Raw genomic sequence first — 18,196 nt, 5'->3', positions numbered from 1 at the left:
ACTGAATAATGGTAGTAGGAGAAAGTAGGATCTGTAGGAGGGAGAACAATAAAAGGGAAGTGGTTTTTGTTTTGTTTTTTTGTTAGAGGACAGTCCAGTTGGAGGCAGTTGGACAGGTAAGGTAGCCATCGAAGATAGGAATTAGGGAGACAGTGGGTAGGCCCTAACCATTAGGGAACTTAAGAGGGGGCATTTTGTTTTATTTTATTATTTTTTTAATATTTATTTATTTGGTTGCACTGGGTCTTCATTTCATCAGGTGGGCTCCTTAGTTGCGGCTCCAGGGATCCTTATTTGCAGTATGTGGGCTCCTTAGTTGCGGCAGGCAGGCTCCTTAGTTGCGACTCGCGGGCTCCTTAGTTGTGGCTTGTGTGCTCCTTAGTTGTGGCACGCAAACTCCTAGTTGTGGCATGCATGTGGGATCTAGTTCCCTGACCAGGGATCTGGTCCTGGGCTTTTGTTTGTTGGAAGATTTTTAATCACAGTGTTAATTTCAGTGCTTGTGATTGGTCTGTTTATATTTTCTGTTTCTTCCTGGTTCAGTCTCAGAAAGTTGTGCTTTTCTAAGAATGTGTCCATTTCTTCCAGGTTGTCCATTTTATTGGCATATAGTTGCTTGTAGTAATGTCTCATGATCCTTTGTATTTCTGCAGTGTCAGTTGTTACTTCTTTTTCATTTCTAATACTATTGATTTGAGTCTTCTCCCTTTTTTTCTTGATGAGTCTGGCTAATGGTTTATCAATTTTGTTTATCTTCTCAAAGAACCAGCTTTTAGTTTTATTGATCTTTGCTATCATTTCCTTCAGATCTTTTTAATTTTTTCTGATCTGATCTTTATGATTTCTTTCCTTCTGCTAACTTTGGGGGTTTTTTGTTCTTCTTTCTCTAATTGCTTTAGGTGTAAGGTTAGCTTGTTTATTTGAGATGTTTCTTGTTTCTTGAGGTAGGATTGTATTGCTATAAACTTCCCTCTTAGAACTGGTTTTGCTGCATCCCATAGGTTTTGGGTCATGTTTTCGTTGTCATTTGTCTCTAGGTATTTTTTGATTTCCTCTGATTTCTTCAGTGATCTCTTGGCTATTTAGTAGTGTATTGTTTAGCCTCCATGTGTTTGTATTTTTTACAGATTTTTTCCTGTAATTGATATCCAGTCTCATAGCATTGTGGTCAGAAAAGATACTTGATATGATTTCAATTTTCTTAAATTTACCAACGCTTGATTTGTGACCCAAGATATGATCTATCCTGGAGAATGTTCCATGAGTACTTGAGAAGAAAGTGTATTCTGTTGTTTTGGGATGGAATGTCCTATAAATATCAATTAAGTCCATCTTGTTTAATGTATCATTTAAAGCTTGTGTTTCCTTATTTATTTTCATTTCGGATGATCTGTCCATTGGTGAAAGTGGGGTGTTAAAGTCCCCTACTATGATTGTGTTACTGTCGATTTCCCCTTTTAGGGCTGTTAGCATTTGACTTATGTATTGAGGTGCTCCTATGTTGGGTGCATAAATATTTACAATTGTTATATCATCTTCTTGGATTGATCCCTTGATCATTATGTAGTATCCTTCTTTGTCTCTTGTAATAGTCTTTATTTTAAAGTCTATTTTGTCTGATATGAGAATTGCTACTCCAGCTTTCTTTTGATGTCCATTTACATGGAATATCTCTTTCCATCCCCTCACTTTCAGTCTGTATGTTTTTCTAGGTCTGAAGTGGGTCTCTTGTAGACAGCATATATATGGGTCTTGTTTTGAATCCATTCAGCCAGTCTATGTCTTTTGGTTGGAGCATTTAATACATTTACATTTAAGGTAGTTATCGATATGTATGTTCCTATTACCATTTTCTTAAATATTTTGGGTTTTTTATTGTAGGTGTTTTCCTTCTCTTGTGTTTCTTGCCTAGAGAAGTTCCTTTAGCATTTGTTGTAAAGCCGCTTTGGTGGTGCTGAATTGTCTTAGCTTTTGCTTGTCTGTAAAGGTTTTAATTTCTCCGTGGAATCTGAATGAGATCCTTGCTGGGTAGAGTAATCTTGGGTGTAGGTTTTTCCCTTTCCTCACTTTAAAAATGTCCTGCCACTCCCTTGTGGCTTGCAGAGTTTCTGCTGAAAGATCAGCTGTTAACCTTATGGGGATTCCCTTGTATGTTATTTGTTGTTTTTCCCTTGCTGCTTTTAATATTTTTTCTTTGTATTTAATTTTTGATAGTTTGATTAATATGTGTCTTGGCATGTTTCTCCTTGGATTTATCCTGTATGGGACTCTCTGCGCTTCCTGGACTTGACTATTTCCTTTCCCATATTTGGGGAGTTTTCAACTATAATCTCTTCAAGTATTTTCTCAGTCCCTTTCTTTTTCTCCTCTTCTTCTCAGACCCCTATAATTCACATGTTGGTTCGTTTAATGTTGTCCCAGAGGTCTCTGAGACTCTCCTCAATTCTTTTCATTCTTTTTTCTTTATTCTGCTCTGCAGTAGTTATTTCCACTATTTTATCTTCCAGGTCACTTGTCCGTTCTTCTGCCTCAGTTATTCTGCTACTGATTCCTTCTAGAGAATTTTTAATTTAATTTATTGTGTTGTTCATCCTTGTTTGTTTGCTCTTTAGTTCTTCTAGTTCCTTGTTAAACGTTTCTTGTATTTTCTCCATTTTGCTTCCAAGATTTTGGATCATCTTTACTATCATTACTCTGAATTCTTTTTCAGGTAGACTGCCTATTTCCTCTTCATTTGTTTGGTCTGTTGGGTTTTTACCTTGCTCCTTCATCTGCTGTGTGTTTCTCTGTCTTCTCATTTTGCTTAACTTTCTCTGTTTGGGAGCTCCTTTTCCCAGGTTGCAGGTTTGTAGTTCCCGTTGTTTTTGGTGTCTGCCCCCAGTGGCTAAGGTTGGTTCACTGGGTGCTGTAGGCTTCCTGGTGGAGGGGGCTGGTACCTGTGTTCTGTTGGATGAGGCTGGATCTTGTCTTTCTGGTAGGCAGGACCATGTCTGGTGCTGTGTTTTGGGGTGTCTGTGACCTTATTATGATTTTAGGCAGCCTCTGTGCTAATGGGTGGGGTTTTGTTCCTGTCTTGCTAGTTGTTTGGCATAGGGTGTCCAGCTCTGTAGCTTGCTGGTCGTTGAGTGGAGCTGGGTCTTAGCATTGAGATGGAGTTCTCTGGGAGAGCTTTTGCCATTTGATATTACATGGAGCTGGGAGGTCTCTAGTGGACCAATGTCATGACCTCAGCTCTCCCATGTCAGAGGCACAGGCCTGACACCTGGCCAGAGCACCAAGACCCTGTAAGAAAGAAAGAAAGAGAGAGAGAGAGAGAGAGACAGAGGGAGGGAGGGAGGGAAGGAGGGAGGGAGGAAGGAAGGAAGGAAGGAAGGAAGGAAGGAAGGAAGGAAGGAAGAAAGAAGGAAGGGAGGAAGGAAATAAAGTTATTAAAATTAAAAAATAATAAAAAAATTATTACAAATAAAGAAATTAAAGTAATAATAAAAAAGAAAGAAGAGAGCAACCAAACCGAGAAACAAATCCACCAATGATAGCCAGTGCTAAAAACTATACTAATAAAAACAAAACCAAAAAACGGACAGACAGAACCCTAGGACAAATGGTAAAAGCAAAGCTATACAGTTAAAATCACACAAAGAAGCATACACATACACACAAAAAGAGAAAAAGGAAAGAATATATATATCTATATATAAAAATAAAAGGAAGAGAGCAACCAAATCAATAAACAAGTCTACCAATGATAATACACTCTAAATACTAAACTAAGATAAACATAAAACCAAAACCAAATTAGATGTAGAAAGCAAACCCCAAGTCTACACTTGCTCCCAAAGTCCACAGCCTCAATTTTGGGATGATTCGTTTTCTATTCAGGTATTCCAGAGATGCAGGGTACATCAAGTTGATTGTGGAGATTTAATCTGCTGCTCCTGAGGCTGCTGGGAGAGATTTCCTTTTCTTTGCACAGTTCCTGGGGTTCAGCTGTGGATTTGGCCCTGCCTCTGCATGGAGGTCACCTGAGGGTGTCTGTTCCCCGCTCAGACAGGATGGGGTTAAAATAGCGGCTGATTCGGGGGCTCTGGCTCACTCAGGCCGGGGGGAGGGAGGGGTACGGATGCGGGGTGAGCCTGTGGTGGCAGAGGCCAGCGTAGTGTTGCAGCAGCCTGAGGCGCGCCGTGTGTTCTCCTGGGGAAGTTGTCCTTGGATCACAGGACCCTGGCAGTGGCGGGCTGCACCGGCTCCCGGGAGGGGAGGTGTGGAGAGTGACCTGTGCTTGCACACAGGCTCCTTGGTGGCCGCAGCAGCAGCCTTAGCGTTTCATGCCTGTCTCTGGTGTCCGTGCTGATAGCCGCAGCTCGCACCCATCTCTGGAGCTCATCTAGGGGGCGCTCTGAATCCCCTCTCCTTGCGCACCCAGAAACAATGGTCTCTTGCCTCTTAGGCAGGTCCAGACTTTTTCCTGGACTCCCTCCCAGCTAGCCGCGGCGCACTAGCCCCCTTCAGGCTGTGTTCACGCAGCCAACCCCAGTCCTCTCCCTGCGATCCGACCTCCAAAGCCCGAGCCTCAGCTCCCAGCCCCCGCCCGCCCCAGCGGGTGACCAGACAAGCCTCTCGGGTTGGTGAGTGCTGGTCAGCACCGATCCTCTGTGCGGGAATCTCTCCACTTTGCCCTCCGCACCCCTGTGGCTGTGCTCTCCTCCGCGGCTCCGAAGCTCCCCACCTCCGCCACCCGCAGTCTTCTCCCATGAAGGGGCTTCCTAGTGTGTGGAAACATTTCCTTCTTCACACCTCCCTCCCAGAGATGCAGGTCCCGTCCCTATTCTTTGTCTCTGTTTTCTCTTTTGCCCTGTCCAGGTACATGGGGATTTTCTTGCATTTTGGGAAGTCTGAAGTCCTCTGCCAGCATTCAGTAGGTGTTCTGTAGGAGTTGTTCCACATGTAGATGTATTTCTGATGTATTTGTGGGGAGGAAGGTGATCTCCACGTCTTACTCCTCCGCCATCTTGAAGGTCTCTCCTCAAGAGTTCTTTTTGATAAGGTCATCTGGAAAGGCTGCTCCGAGGAGATATTTGAACCAAGACTTGAATAACGTGAAGGAGTGAACCATGTGAAGTTCTGGGGGAAGAACATTAAGGAAGAAGGAACAGCAAGGGTAAACACCCCAGGCAGAAATGAATTTGTCAAGTTAGAGATGGCAAGAAAGCTCCTGTGGCTGGAGCAGAGTGAGTGGGGGCACTGGAGTCTTGGTAGGAGATAAGCTGGAGGAAGAGTCAGTAGCCAGAGAGTTTAGGGCCTTGAGGACTGAGGTAAGGAATTTAGGTTGTATTCTAAGGTGAAAGGAATTGCCTTGAATAAGTGCCTTGTGCTAAAGTTCCTAGAAGTAGAATTGTTCTTTCCTAAAGATAGGACTTTCAAGCTGACTTTGGGACATTTCCCCAATGGGACTGCATCTTTAATGTTATAATTAAATCAATGAAAAAAAGGTTTTAATATATAATTTTATATAATTTCTCTCTATGTATATTTCTATGTCTGTCTGTCTGTCTATCTGCCTGCCTATCTACCTATCTAGAAAGAATAAATGAAAATGAGTTATGCCTTAGAGTTTTTGATTTACAGTAGATGTGGTACATCTGTATTTCTACTCTACTTACTCTGATTTTCAGAATCAAGAAAATCTCAAATCTGGAGAATCTAAAAAGCTTAGATGTCTTGGACCTTCATGGAAATCAGGTATTGTTAAAGCCCTTTCATTTCTTTCTTATTTGAAAAAGCTCTAGGAAATTTCATATAAAAGTTTTAAGAATTATACTTGTGTTGAATTTTTCCAGAGTTACTTTACTGATTCACTGAAATTAGCTATGGTATTAAGGTATTAAGCTCATTTATATAAGGTTTGGTAATTCCTCAGTGGTAAGTGACAGATAAAACTTATAAAACATTTAGAATTCTTATAGTTATGACAATTTTGATTCTTATTTAGTCTTTTATTAACTTATAGCCAACCCCAACCCAAGAACTAGAATATTACTAATGATTTTCTTCTACCTAAGTGTTCTTTCTTTATTCCAAGATACCACTATTCTGGATTTCACATTTATCATTCCTTTATTGGTGTTTTTAGTTGGTTTTATCACATATATATGTGTCCAAATAATATATTGTTTAGTAGTATTGTCTTTTAATTTAAAAAAAAGGTGTCAAACTATATATTGTCATCCAGTGTTTGCTTTTTGGATACAACATTATGTTACTGAGTTTCATCTATTTTGACTACATAGCTGTAGTTTATCTTTATTGTTGTATGTTCCACAGCTTGATTATACAAAAACCTTTTTCTCTGTTTTATTATTGATAGACATTTGGGTTGATTCCTTTTTGTTTGTTTGGTTTTTTTGTTTGTTTGTTTCCTATTAGGATAGTACTTCTAAGAACATTCTTGTACATGTTTCTTCCATACATCATATGTACTCTAAGGTATATATCTAGGAGTGAAACTGATGGGTCACAGGTTATTTAAACGTGTAACTTTAAAAGTTAATGCCAAATTGTCTTCCAAAGCGATTGTACCAGTTTATACTCCCACCAGTAACACATAATAGATCCTGTTGCTTCACATCCTTTTCAACATTTGGAATTTTCAGACTTCTTAATTTGTGCCAATTGAATTGGTATAAAGTGGTGTCCCCTTATGGTTTTGATTTATAATTCCGTGATTACTATATAACCTGGGATCATTATTCCATTTGATTAGTTTGTCTACCCATATATTTGTCTGTCTTAAATTCTCTGTCTGGTTTGTTATGTTCCCTCTCCTTATTCTTCTCTTGCAGAGCATCTTGGCTGTTTTTTAACCCTTTGCTCTTACATTTAAATTTTAGTCTTTGCAATATGAGTACTTATTTATAAATAGCTACATGAGCTACATACTCATGCAGAAGGTAAAACCTCTCCTGAGGTGGTAAGTGTATAGTGTGGGGTGATCTGGGAGTCCCTGCCTGTTGAGAACAAATCTCCCACTTGCAGTTGGTCAGGTGTAAACCTCAGTGTGATCTCTTTAGGCCTTCTAATAGCTGTTAGTCCTAATCGTTTTGTTGAAAAGCTAATATAATTAATAAAACCTTGATAGATACATTAGATAGGCCACATCTGCTAGGTTCTAATCTCATCCCAGCCCCATCTATATGTCTGCCTGTGTGTGCACTCAGAGGGAGGAGTGTTGATGCCTGGGAATTGTCCAGCTCTGCAGGCTGGTTAGGATCACTCTAACCAAAAGCAAAATTTAAGAGGGAAAGTTACCCAGTTAGTTATATGGTGTTGAAAGAGGAAGACGAATTAGAGTCTTGTCAGTAAGAGAGCATCATATATAAAAGCACTGAGACTAAAAACAACATGATAAGTATGTTTTACTGTTGGAGAATTTAGCACATGTTGAGGGATGGTGAGAGATGAGGCAAAAGAGGTAGGTTTAAGGCCAGACTGTGGAAGGCTTTATATGCCATAATAAGGAATTGCTATGTTATCTTTCTGTAACCCACTATTTTAAATACCATTCATCAGTATAAGTGAATCATTTTATGGTAGCAATATTTTTCTTAAGTTTAATTTAAAATGTATATATGAGAAATAAGCATTTATGTGGTTTTTATATTATAATATACCTTTAAGAATTCATGGGCATTACCCAACATCTATAAGAGCAACTGGTAAATGGATAATGTATCACTTGGTCTAAATATTAGACCAAGTCACCTTGTTACCTTGTTAGCTGACCTGTGTTATGTGTTATGTGTTAAATGAAAATCTGAGTCTTGTTTCAAATATTTAAATCCAATAAACAAAAATTTGGAGTATTTCAAAGCAAAGACAGTTTTGGTGACTAAAAAGTCAGGAGATACACTATTCAAGTTGAAACAACGTGCAACTCTAAAAAAATAGCATCAGGTAGTTAAAAAACTAAAAGAAAATTAAGTGACTATTTTTTGTGTTTTGAATTTACTTCCATTGGAAGTAAAAATGATACGTGGTGTACATTGTGAAATGAAATATAATTGGTTTATGGATGTGAAAACATTGAGGATAATAGTGATAGTGTTCAAGAAACAGATTGGGGAATGTAAAGAGTTGAGGGGAGGTGAAACTGGAGACAGAGAACAGCTGAGAGACTAACTCAATAATCTTGGTGAGAAGTGATGGCAACTTAAAGTTGTAGTGATAGGGATATAACAAGGGGGCAGATTGGATAAATAGTTAAAAAGTAAAAACATTAAGATTTAGCAATTGATTGTATGTGAGTAGTAAAGAATACAGAGGAATATGAGAGGTTGACTCTCAGTTTATGACCTAGATTTTTTTTTGTCTACCAGAAAATGTTCTCTTGGTAAACGCTTGCTTTAACATGGACACAAATGTGCTTCAAAAAGAATCTGTTCTTTCAGTGACATCTTTTCCTTCAGGGAGAGCTGGCTCTTTCTGTGGTTGCTTGCCTGAAAGCAGATGTCTTTCCTATTGCTGAGTAGGAAGGTTGTCTTTATCCAGATAGAGCAGTCTGGGTTACTAGTATACACATACATAAGACTGGAGTATCCAGCTTTCCTAGACGTACTAAAAAGCTCTCCTGTCTACCTTGAGACTCTCTCTTATCAGTGTGACCCAGGATTAGGCTTTTGAACATTCCTATCATCTCTTCTTCTGGCTGTGAAATTTATTAACTGATCAAGAACTCTGCTCTCACCCTACACCACCTTTTTTCTGAAATTTCTGTCATTTGCTCTATGCCTGTGACTTTGTCCATGGCTGCAACAAGTAACAGACTATTCCATCAGAGATGTTTCACACAATTCTGACCTGTCTGATAGCAAACCAAGAAGCTGAACAATATCCCCAGTGACTTTTTAAAAATTACAGATTGATACCTATATATAAGAGTTAACAACATTTCTTTCCAGAGTGACCAAACTAAGATGTAGGCATTCTAATTATATGTCCCACCAGGACCAAATAGAATTGGAGAAAGGTAGTTTTCTAAAAGAAATGTCCCAGGATTATTAGCAGAAGGGAGAAGACACCATATACAGGTTATGTACCCCTTCATTCTGTATATTTATCTTTCTTGAGTTCAGAAAAGCTTTATGTATATGTATAAATTTATGTATATATTTACATATTGCTTTTCCATATACCTATCTCTATTTTTTTAGTATTTTAGCAGAATTTCTCAAGCTTATGCTGTTATTATTGATTTTCTACAGTATCTATTTTACTTTTTGCTGAATCTATACATTTTAAATTCTATCACCTATTTAGTTTTTTTTTTTTTTAATTTTATTTATTTATTTATTTATTTATTTATTTTTGGCTGTGCTGGGTCTTCGGTTCCTGCGAGGGCTTTCTCTAGTTGCGGCAAGTGGGGGCCACTCTTCATCGCGGTGCGGGGACCGCTCTTCATCGCGGTGCGCGGGCCTTTCACTATCGCGGCCCCTCCCGTTGCGGGGCACAGGCTCCAGACGCGCAGGCTCAGCAGCTGTGGCTCACGGGCCCAGCTGCTCCGTGGCATGTGGGATCTTCCCAGACCAGGGCTCGAACCCGTGTCTCCTGCATTAGCAGGCAGATTCTCAACCACTGCGCCACCAGGGAAGCCCACCTATTTAGTTTTGAAATGTTTTTGTCTATGTCTTACTGTACAGCTCTGTAATCTGCAAATACTGATAACCTTGTTTCTTCTTTTACAGATTTTATTTTCATTTTACATTAGTTACACCAAAAATCTCAGGACAAATTTTAAAGCATGGTCATATATTATCTTTATATATTATTGAATTTGCGATAAATATACTTAGGTTTCTCCTCTTGAATGTAGATGAAATCTAGATGGTATTTCTCGAATATAAGAGAAGGTCCAAACAATATCATAGAAAACTGGATTATAAATCTTAAAAAAAGGCTATTTTAGCCAATATCTGCTTTGAAGTGTTAAATAGAAAATTTCAAATAATATTGTGATGGCAATACACATGAGAAAATTAATCTTCAGTGATTGTGAAATTTGTTTTAATGTTCAGAAGAAAAGTGTTGTGTATAACTCACTGTTACTTAAGTACATTACATTAAAAGGTTGAAGCCCTCTGCAAGAAGCCCTATTTCTGGGTCATGTAGAAACTCATCCCGTTGTGCTACGCTTGCTGTATTACAGTAGTGGGGCTGAAAATCATGTTGAGCTCTCATCATTTCATGGGCTATACCCTTTAATTTATCCTTACTTGTGCAACTCAGATTCCTCTGCTGCAGTTCAGTGCTTATGTGCATGTGTATATTCCATAATTCAAGTCCACCATATTGTACCCTGCCTAAACATTATCTGTCTCCTCTCTTAAGCAGTTTCACTAATAAAGAATATCCATCCTCACCCTCTACTGGGGATCCTAGTTCCTTGAATCTTTTCCATTCAGACTCTTGATTGCTCTCAGCATCCTGCAGTATAAATGGAGAATTAACAAGGGGAACTTGGTAACATTCCTTTTCCTTGCCTTTTCTCTCAGAAAAATCTTGTTTGATCAAAACATTGTGAGCTTATGCCTTGGGCTCACAGTTTCTATTTCACAGCTAGTACGTATATTTCTCTTCACCTTCATGGGACCTGGCACAGTGTTGGACACTTAGAGATGCCCAAGCAATGGACTTATTATTTGATAAAATATACTTACCATGGTCAAATTATAAAATATGTTCTGTTAGTTAATTTTCACAAGTTAAGTAACTTCACAATATCTACAACAGAGGAAACTGGAAATAGATTTTGAAATGTCTTTATATAAACTTGTCACTGAATTCAATGACTATGTCTTTTGTTTTTATAACATGCACATCTGAGATTTATGCCTGCTAATCATCCCTTCCTCATTTTTTAACAGATTACCAAAATTGAAAATGTCAATCATTTGTGTGATTTGAGAGTTTTAAATCTTGCCAGGAACCTTTTAAGTCATGTTGATAATCTTAATGGGCTGGATTCACTAACTGAGCTTAACCTGCGACACAATCAAATCACTTTTGTGGTGAGTATTAAAATGGAATCAATATGTGATTTCTGGCTTTTCTTTTAAGGGAATGAAATAAATGTTATAGCATTGCTTTCTGCAAAGTAAGAATCTAAAGTAATTTAGTTTTTTTCTGAATTTAAATTGTGAATATAATTGTTAAGCTTTATAATATTTTGATTTGGGAAATGTTGTGGTGTTTTCCATTCTAAAAGATAAATGTAAAATTAGGAGCACAAGTGTTATCAGTAAATGAATCAACTAGTGGTAAATGAATACTGAATCCTTTCCTGTGTTGTTATAGGAATACAATTAATAAGAAAGAAGGTTATTGTTGACTGAAAGTTGATAGCTTGTTGCACCGAGAGGGAAAAGGCACAGAGAAGAGTGGTTGAGGGCTTTGAAGACATGCATAAATATCATATTCTTTGCAGTTTTTCAAAGGCAGCTTGGTATGGTGGAAAGAGCATTGTTACATAGGACATGAGAGGCCAAGTGCAGGCCTGCTTCAGCTCTCATTATCTGTGTGACCTTGGGTAAATCACTTTAACTCTGTAAGCCTCAGTTTACTTTTCTCTAAAATGAGGACATTGAGCTAGATGATCGCTAGAGTCCTTTTCGGCTTGCTGGTTCTGAAAAAAGATATAAATATTGTAGAAAGCTGGCATGTGAGCAGGAAGAAGAGTTGGCATTGTGGGGACAAAACTATATAGAAAGGCTACTCTGAAACTCTGAGAATGAACTTCGTTAGATTTATAGTTTTATTCAAGTTTAGCAACTAAATAACAGCTTGATGCTCAGGTATTTTGAACTTGTGCATATATGAAGAGCTCTAGAAACACGACTTTCAGCTGTATGACATGATGCAGGCCAAGAAGACATCTGAGGATTTATAAAAACATTTGTTCTTTTAACAAGTTTCCTTTGTTTACATGGAATAGAAAAACTACATTAGGTTTTCTTTGGGTATCGTTTAAGCACTTTTAAAGGTAAAATCTGATTAACTTTTTCAAGACATTGAGTTCCTTAGTAAATAGTTAAATGTACTGTAAGTGGTACACTGGAAAAAGCTGGCAGACAGATGATGCCTTATCTCTAGGCCTCATTTTACAGATTGGTTTCATTTTGAAATTTTCCCAGAAAGTCTGAGCCAAGTAATGCTCATATCTTCTAGGAGGTTGGGATAATTTCAGAACCTTCTCTAAGACATGGAGTTATCCCAGAACCTCTAAATTCTGCCAGCTCTTCCCCCAGATTGGATTTAAATATTGGAAATGGCTTGTTTATTTTAAAAGGCACTCATATTAATCTGTTACATTGCTGTCTCTAGAACTGTTCAGACTGGACTTAATCTGTCCTAGGGACATTGGGTATGGTAAGAATCCAAAAAGCTTTGGTAGAGTGGAGTACAGAAATCTATTGGCCTTAGCGTATTCCTGTCTATGTTTTGTCTTTCATTTGGAAAATGTATAATACACATCCAGGAAATTGCTTACCGAATTTCCCATTGAGTATTATGTCTAATCATTACTGTTATAGATTAGGCAGCAGTAAACATCTTATGGAAAAGGAAATTGTCTTAATTTCTAAAAGTGAAAAAGATTTATTAAGTATTATGCATATGGTATAATTATCATGATAATAAGTATCATGCATATTAATTGATTGGATATTGTGAATATATGTGTAAGAAAAAATCAGAAACTTTTCCAACTCTATTTCTTTTTTGAAGCATCCTTTTCCTAAAAGAGCCAAGAGACTTTTAAATCTGAGGATTCTTTTTTTGGGGTTTTTTTTTAAATTGTCTCTTCTTTTTTCCAGGGTCAGTTATCATACTTATTCTTTTTGCTTTTTTTTCTCTTGTGGTTTTGATTTTCCTCAATAGCTGGTAATCCTTAAATGAAGGACTATGTTAAGGAGTGGCTGGCTCTCCTGTGCAGCTGAATAGGTCTTTTTAACCACAAAATCTCTCCCTAGAATGATCACTAGATTTGTGTAAGTTGTTGAATCCCACACACTGGCTGACTTCCCTTTAGCTTGAGTGGAAGGGAATAGGCAGCCTCACTGTGTAACTGCCCAAATAAGAAAAACTACTTTGTGTATGTGTGTGGGTGCGGGTAAGAAGGACTTCAGTAACTTTTGCGCCAGCTGAAATTGCCATTCCTTTTCCCCCTCTGGTTCTACTGTAGCAGTTATTAACTATCTCCATAGATAAAATACCCATGCTGTCCATCCTTCCTTGATACTGTTTTGTTGGAGAACAGATCCTGAGGCTCTAGCTGAGGTTTTCTTCAGCCAGCTGCTCTGTACCCGGTTGTGTGTGTGCATGGCAGGGGTGGGAGTGGGCTGGGGGTGGGGTGGGTTTGTTGGTGTTCCAGGAATAGCTGTTGAGTAGACAGATGTTTAATAACACATCTACTTGATTAGCCACAGTTACCCATAGTCCACGCCTGTTCTTTGTATGTACTGACTCTGAGCGTGGAAGGTGGCGTTCTTCTGGAAGGAATTGCTGCATTTGCAGTGCAGCATCTCTCCTGCCATTTCTGAGCCGCAGTTTTCTCTGTTCAGGGTTATCTCCAATAAGATCCTATCTGCTTTCCACCTTCCTGAAATTCATCAAAAATGTTGATCTATTAATAGCTCTCTTGTTTTTATCATTTCCATGGATTCACTCATTTTGTGTACTTTTTTTTTGTTTATTTCACCCATTGAATCTTGGGAAGGAGATGAAACAAAGGCATTACCTACTTTACCATCTTATCAGAAACCTTCTTCACTGGTATCTTCGACATAGAAAAGTCATTGTTTATTGTATTAAATTCACTGATCTTTTTCTTGGAAATTTTATAAATTTCTAACCAAATGTCTTTTAAGTTTATATGGTATCTTTCCCTTTTAAAAAACTATGAAACATTTCAGACATTCCCAAAGAATAGGAAATAATATTACAAACATTTGTATGTCTACCAATGAACTTAATAAGTAAAAACCTTTTAAATATAGTTGAGGCCTACTATGTAACCCTCCTCCAACGCATTCCCTCCCTCCTTTGCAGAGGTAACCACAGTTATGAATTTGGTGTTTATTCCTATGCGTGTCTTTTTCCTTTTCCTGTATATATCCCTAAACAATCCCATATATATACCCATAAACAATGAAGTAATTGTTTTGCATGCTTTTAAGTGTTCTGTAAATGATATCATCAAACTGTACATATCTTCTGTAAGTTACTTTTATTATGCTTTGAGATTTATCTATGTTGATACCTGTAGCTCCAGTTCACTAATTTCCATTCTTATATAGTATCCCACTGTGTGATTGTAACTAAATATTTATTCTTCTCTTTATGGACATTAATATTATTTCTAATTTTTTGTCGTTAAGAAGAAATAACATTTTTGTACATGTCTTTTTGTGCATAATTATAACAATTTCTCCGGGACAGTGGCTTTCAGACATTTTTTAGCCATAATCTATAGTAATAAATAAAATTTACATTGAAACCCAGTAATTAAATACATATTTATATGAGTACATTATAAATAATGGAAACAAGCATTTCATGACTATACCTACCCTTACTGCAATGCATTCTGGTATATCCTAGTCTATTCTATCTCATTAAAAAATGTTGGACTCAAAAAAAAGTTAGCCTCAATCTACTGAATTGATTTCTTGACTAATGAAAAATTAGTTGCAACCTGCATTTGAAAAATAATGCTCAGTGGTCGATACTTGGGAGAAGCATTGCTGGGTGCCAGGATTATGCACATCATTTCATTTTATCAGCTAGCACCACATTTTTCTCAAAGTGGTTGTACCAAATTACATTCCCATCAGCATTACCCGAGGGTTCCTTTAACCTCACAACCTTACTGACACTTGATGTTGTCAGACCTTTTCATTTCTGCCAGTCTTGTAACTATGAAATTGTATATATTATATTGAGATTTTAATTTTAATTTCCAGTGAGATTGAATGCCTTTTATCTTTTTTTCATTTTTGATATTGAGATTGCCTCTTCTGCAAATAGGCTTATCCTCTGCCCACTGTAATGACATTTTTTTTCTTTTTCATATTGATCTGTAGTATTTCTTTTGTTTCTGCTGTCTTTTGAGAAACAGAAGTAAAAATCATCAATAGTTTCCTTTATTGTTTCTTCTTTTTGTTTGAAAAATCCTTTCTTATGGGCTGAGAACATAAAGATATTTTTCTGTGTTGTCTAACAAGAGTTTTAAAGTTATTCTTCACATAGAGGTGTTTCATCTATTTGGAATTGACTTTTGCTTGTGATGTGCAGTTGAAATCCAATTTCATTTTTTTTTTTTCTCATGGATTACCAATTGTCCCAGCACGTTTTATTGAAAAGTGAATTCTTTTTGTTCTTCCCTCTCCCCTTGGCAGTATCTTCCTTTAGCAAATTAAATATCCACACATGCATGGGTCTGTGCCTGGCCTCTCTGGTCTGTTTATTTGGTCTCTATCCATGTTCCAATATAACACTTATAGTCATAATAACTATAACTTTCTATTATGTTCTAAGAGCTAGTAGAATGAGATCCCCAATCTTCCTTTCCCTTTCCTTCCTTTCCCAGCCTTCCTTCCTTTTAAAAAAAAATTATCTTGGTCTTTTCTTTTTCTGTATACACTCTAAAAATAGCATGTTAAGTTTCACGAATAACCCTACTGGTCTGTTTGATTGGACTGTCTTTTAAATTGAAGACAGCTGATGTTTTTATGACATTGCAGGCTCAATATCATAATGTGAACATGGTATATTAATATGAATGGCATAGTATGACTAGAGCACATTTCTCAATTCACATGTCTCATTTGATGATTTTTATGCTTTTCTCCATAGATCATTATTTGTTTTTGTTAGATATCTTCCATATATCTTATACTTTTTTGTTGTCATTGTCGATTTTTTGGGTCAGAAATAGATTTCCGACTGTTACTAGTATAAGGAACCACACTTGACTTTGGTTCATTGACCTGAAATCCAGAAACCTTGCTCAGACACTTAACAATTCTAATAATGTGTCTGTAGATGATCTTAGATTTTTCTGGTTAGACAATTATAATTTTTTTCGAACAATGATAGTTTTTCTTTAATCATTATGTATTTTGTTTCTACTTATTTGACTGAGCTAGACTGAAGTTTGACTTAACCTCTAGTACAAAGCTGAATAAAGAAACAAAAGTGGTCCTCCTTGCCTTATTCCTGATTTTAAAGGAAATGCATCACTGTCTATGTTTGCTAAATGCCATTTATCAGTCTGAAGAAATTATCCTCTATTTTTAGTTTGCTTAGAGTTTATGTTATGAATGGTTGTTGGATTTTATTAAATGATTTTTCTACAATCCTTAGATTGTCATATGGATTCTTCTTTAATCTTAATTTTGAAAATTATATTACAAGATTTTTGTTATGATAAGTCATTCTAGCATTTTGGGTTGTTATATATATTATGGGCTATATATCATACACATTCCTTTTTTGTTTGCTAATATTTGATTCACAATATTCACAACTATGATAATAAATGATATTGGCCTGTAATTTCTTTTTATTGTTCTTTTCTGCTATCAGGGTTATACTAGCCTCATAAAATAAGTTGAAGAGTGCTTCCTATTTTAATATTCTGTGATTCCCTATTTTGATTTCCTATTTGGTATAAATCTCAGCTTATATGAGATAAAGATGATCTGTTCCTTGAATATTTTGGTAGAATTTTTCTTGTAAAATAGTCTGCATAGTTTTAAACTGTTGACTCAGTATAATAGTGGACATCAGTTTTGATACGTTGTAGTTTCCTTTCATCTAAATTCTTTTTTTATTTTATTTTTTGGCTGCTCTATCTATAATCTTGTTCCTCTTGTCATTTCTAATAATGCTTATTTATACTTTCTTTTTTCTTGATCAGTATTGTCTGAGGTTTGTTTATCTTACTAGTAGTTTCAAAGAACCAGCTTTTAGCTTTCTTGAACCCCTCTTACAGCTTTTAAAAATATTATTTTATTGACTTTTGTTCTTATCTTTCTTATTTCCTCTATTTAAAAATTTTTCTCTCTAAAGTTTTGTGTTAGGTATTTGATACATTGGTTTTCAGTCTTTTTTATTTTTTGATGTAAGCATATAAGGCTATAAATTTCCCTCTAACTGCCACTTCAGCTTCTTCAAAGAAGTTTTGAAATTTAGTATTTTTATTATTATTTAGTTCTAAATATTTTCTAAGTTCCATTATTTCTTCTTTGATCCAAGTGCATATTTAAAAGTGTATTTAAACTTTTTGATATGTATGGATTTATTACTCTTTTTTTGTCATTCTTCTCTAATTTAATTGCATTGTGGCCAGTGAATGTTGATTATATGTAATTGGTTTGTTAAGGTTTGCTTTATTGCCTAGTGTGCAGTTACTATTTATAGTCAATACTTACTATCAGTATATTTGCCTAGTATGTGGTCAGTATTGAAAGCTGTGTTTCTAGGTGCTTACAAGATTTAAATTGATGTATCTTCCTGGTAAATTGTTTCTTTTATAATTATGTATTAACTGCCTTTATTACTAACTCCTTCATTTTGTAAGTATTTTGTCAGCATGGGCTACATGCCAAGCACTGTTCTAAGTATGTAGTATATGTCATGAAGCTAACAATACTTCTTGCCTTAACATTTATTTAGTCTAATGTTAATATCAGCTTTCTTTTGGTTGTTTTTTTCCTGGTATATGTTTTTGATCCCTTAACCTTTTTAAAATTTAAAATTTTGACATAATTTCAGAAACTGCTGCAAATAGTATAAAGAATTCCCAGTACCCTTCACTCAGAGTCCTTAAATGATAACATTTTAGTACATTTGCTTTATCCTCTCTCTTGATCGTTCTCTTTCTTCCCTTCTCTTTATAGCTACCAATCTCTCTATGTATATATTTTATACATATAAATATATATGTATAAAATATATATATATATTTTTTCTGAACCATTTAAAAGTTGTAGACATAATGCTTCTTTATTGTCATATACTTTAGTGTGTATTTCCTAAAAACAAGGAATTCTTTTACATAACCATATTATAATTATCAAAATCAAGAAATTAACATTGATCTGATACTAATATCTAATCTATAGTTCCCATTCAGATTTTCCCA

At 36.3% G+C, this 18,196-nt stretch overlaps 1 protein-coding gene across 3 annotated transcripts in view; it reads left to right on the top strand.

The window, feature by feature from the left end:
* Positions 1-18,196, top strand: part of LRRC49 (leucine rich repeat containing 49) — a 128,897-nt gene that overhangs the window by 16,632 nt on the left and 94,069 nt on the right. For all 3 annotated transcript variants that reach the window (XM_007197781.3, XM_057543748.1, XM_057543749.1), the window contains 2 exons: positions 5,673-5,739; positions 10,917-11,060. In XM_007197781.3, coding sequence (XP_007197843.2) covers positions 5,673-5,739; positions 10,917-11,060 — 211 coding nt within the window. The remainder of the gene's footprint in view (positions 1-5,672; positions 5,740-10,916; positions 11,061-18,196) is intronic.

This window comes from Balaenoptera acutorostrata, chromosome 3, assembly GCF_949987535.1.
Source record: "Balaenoptera acutorostrata chromosome 3, mBalAcu1.1, whole genome shotgun sequence".
NCBI lineage: Eukaryota > Metazoa > Chordata > Mammalia > Artiodactyla > Balaenopteridae > Balaenoptera > Balaenoptera acutorostrata.
This window is presented reverse-complemented; position numbering and strand designations above follow the sequence as displayed.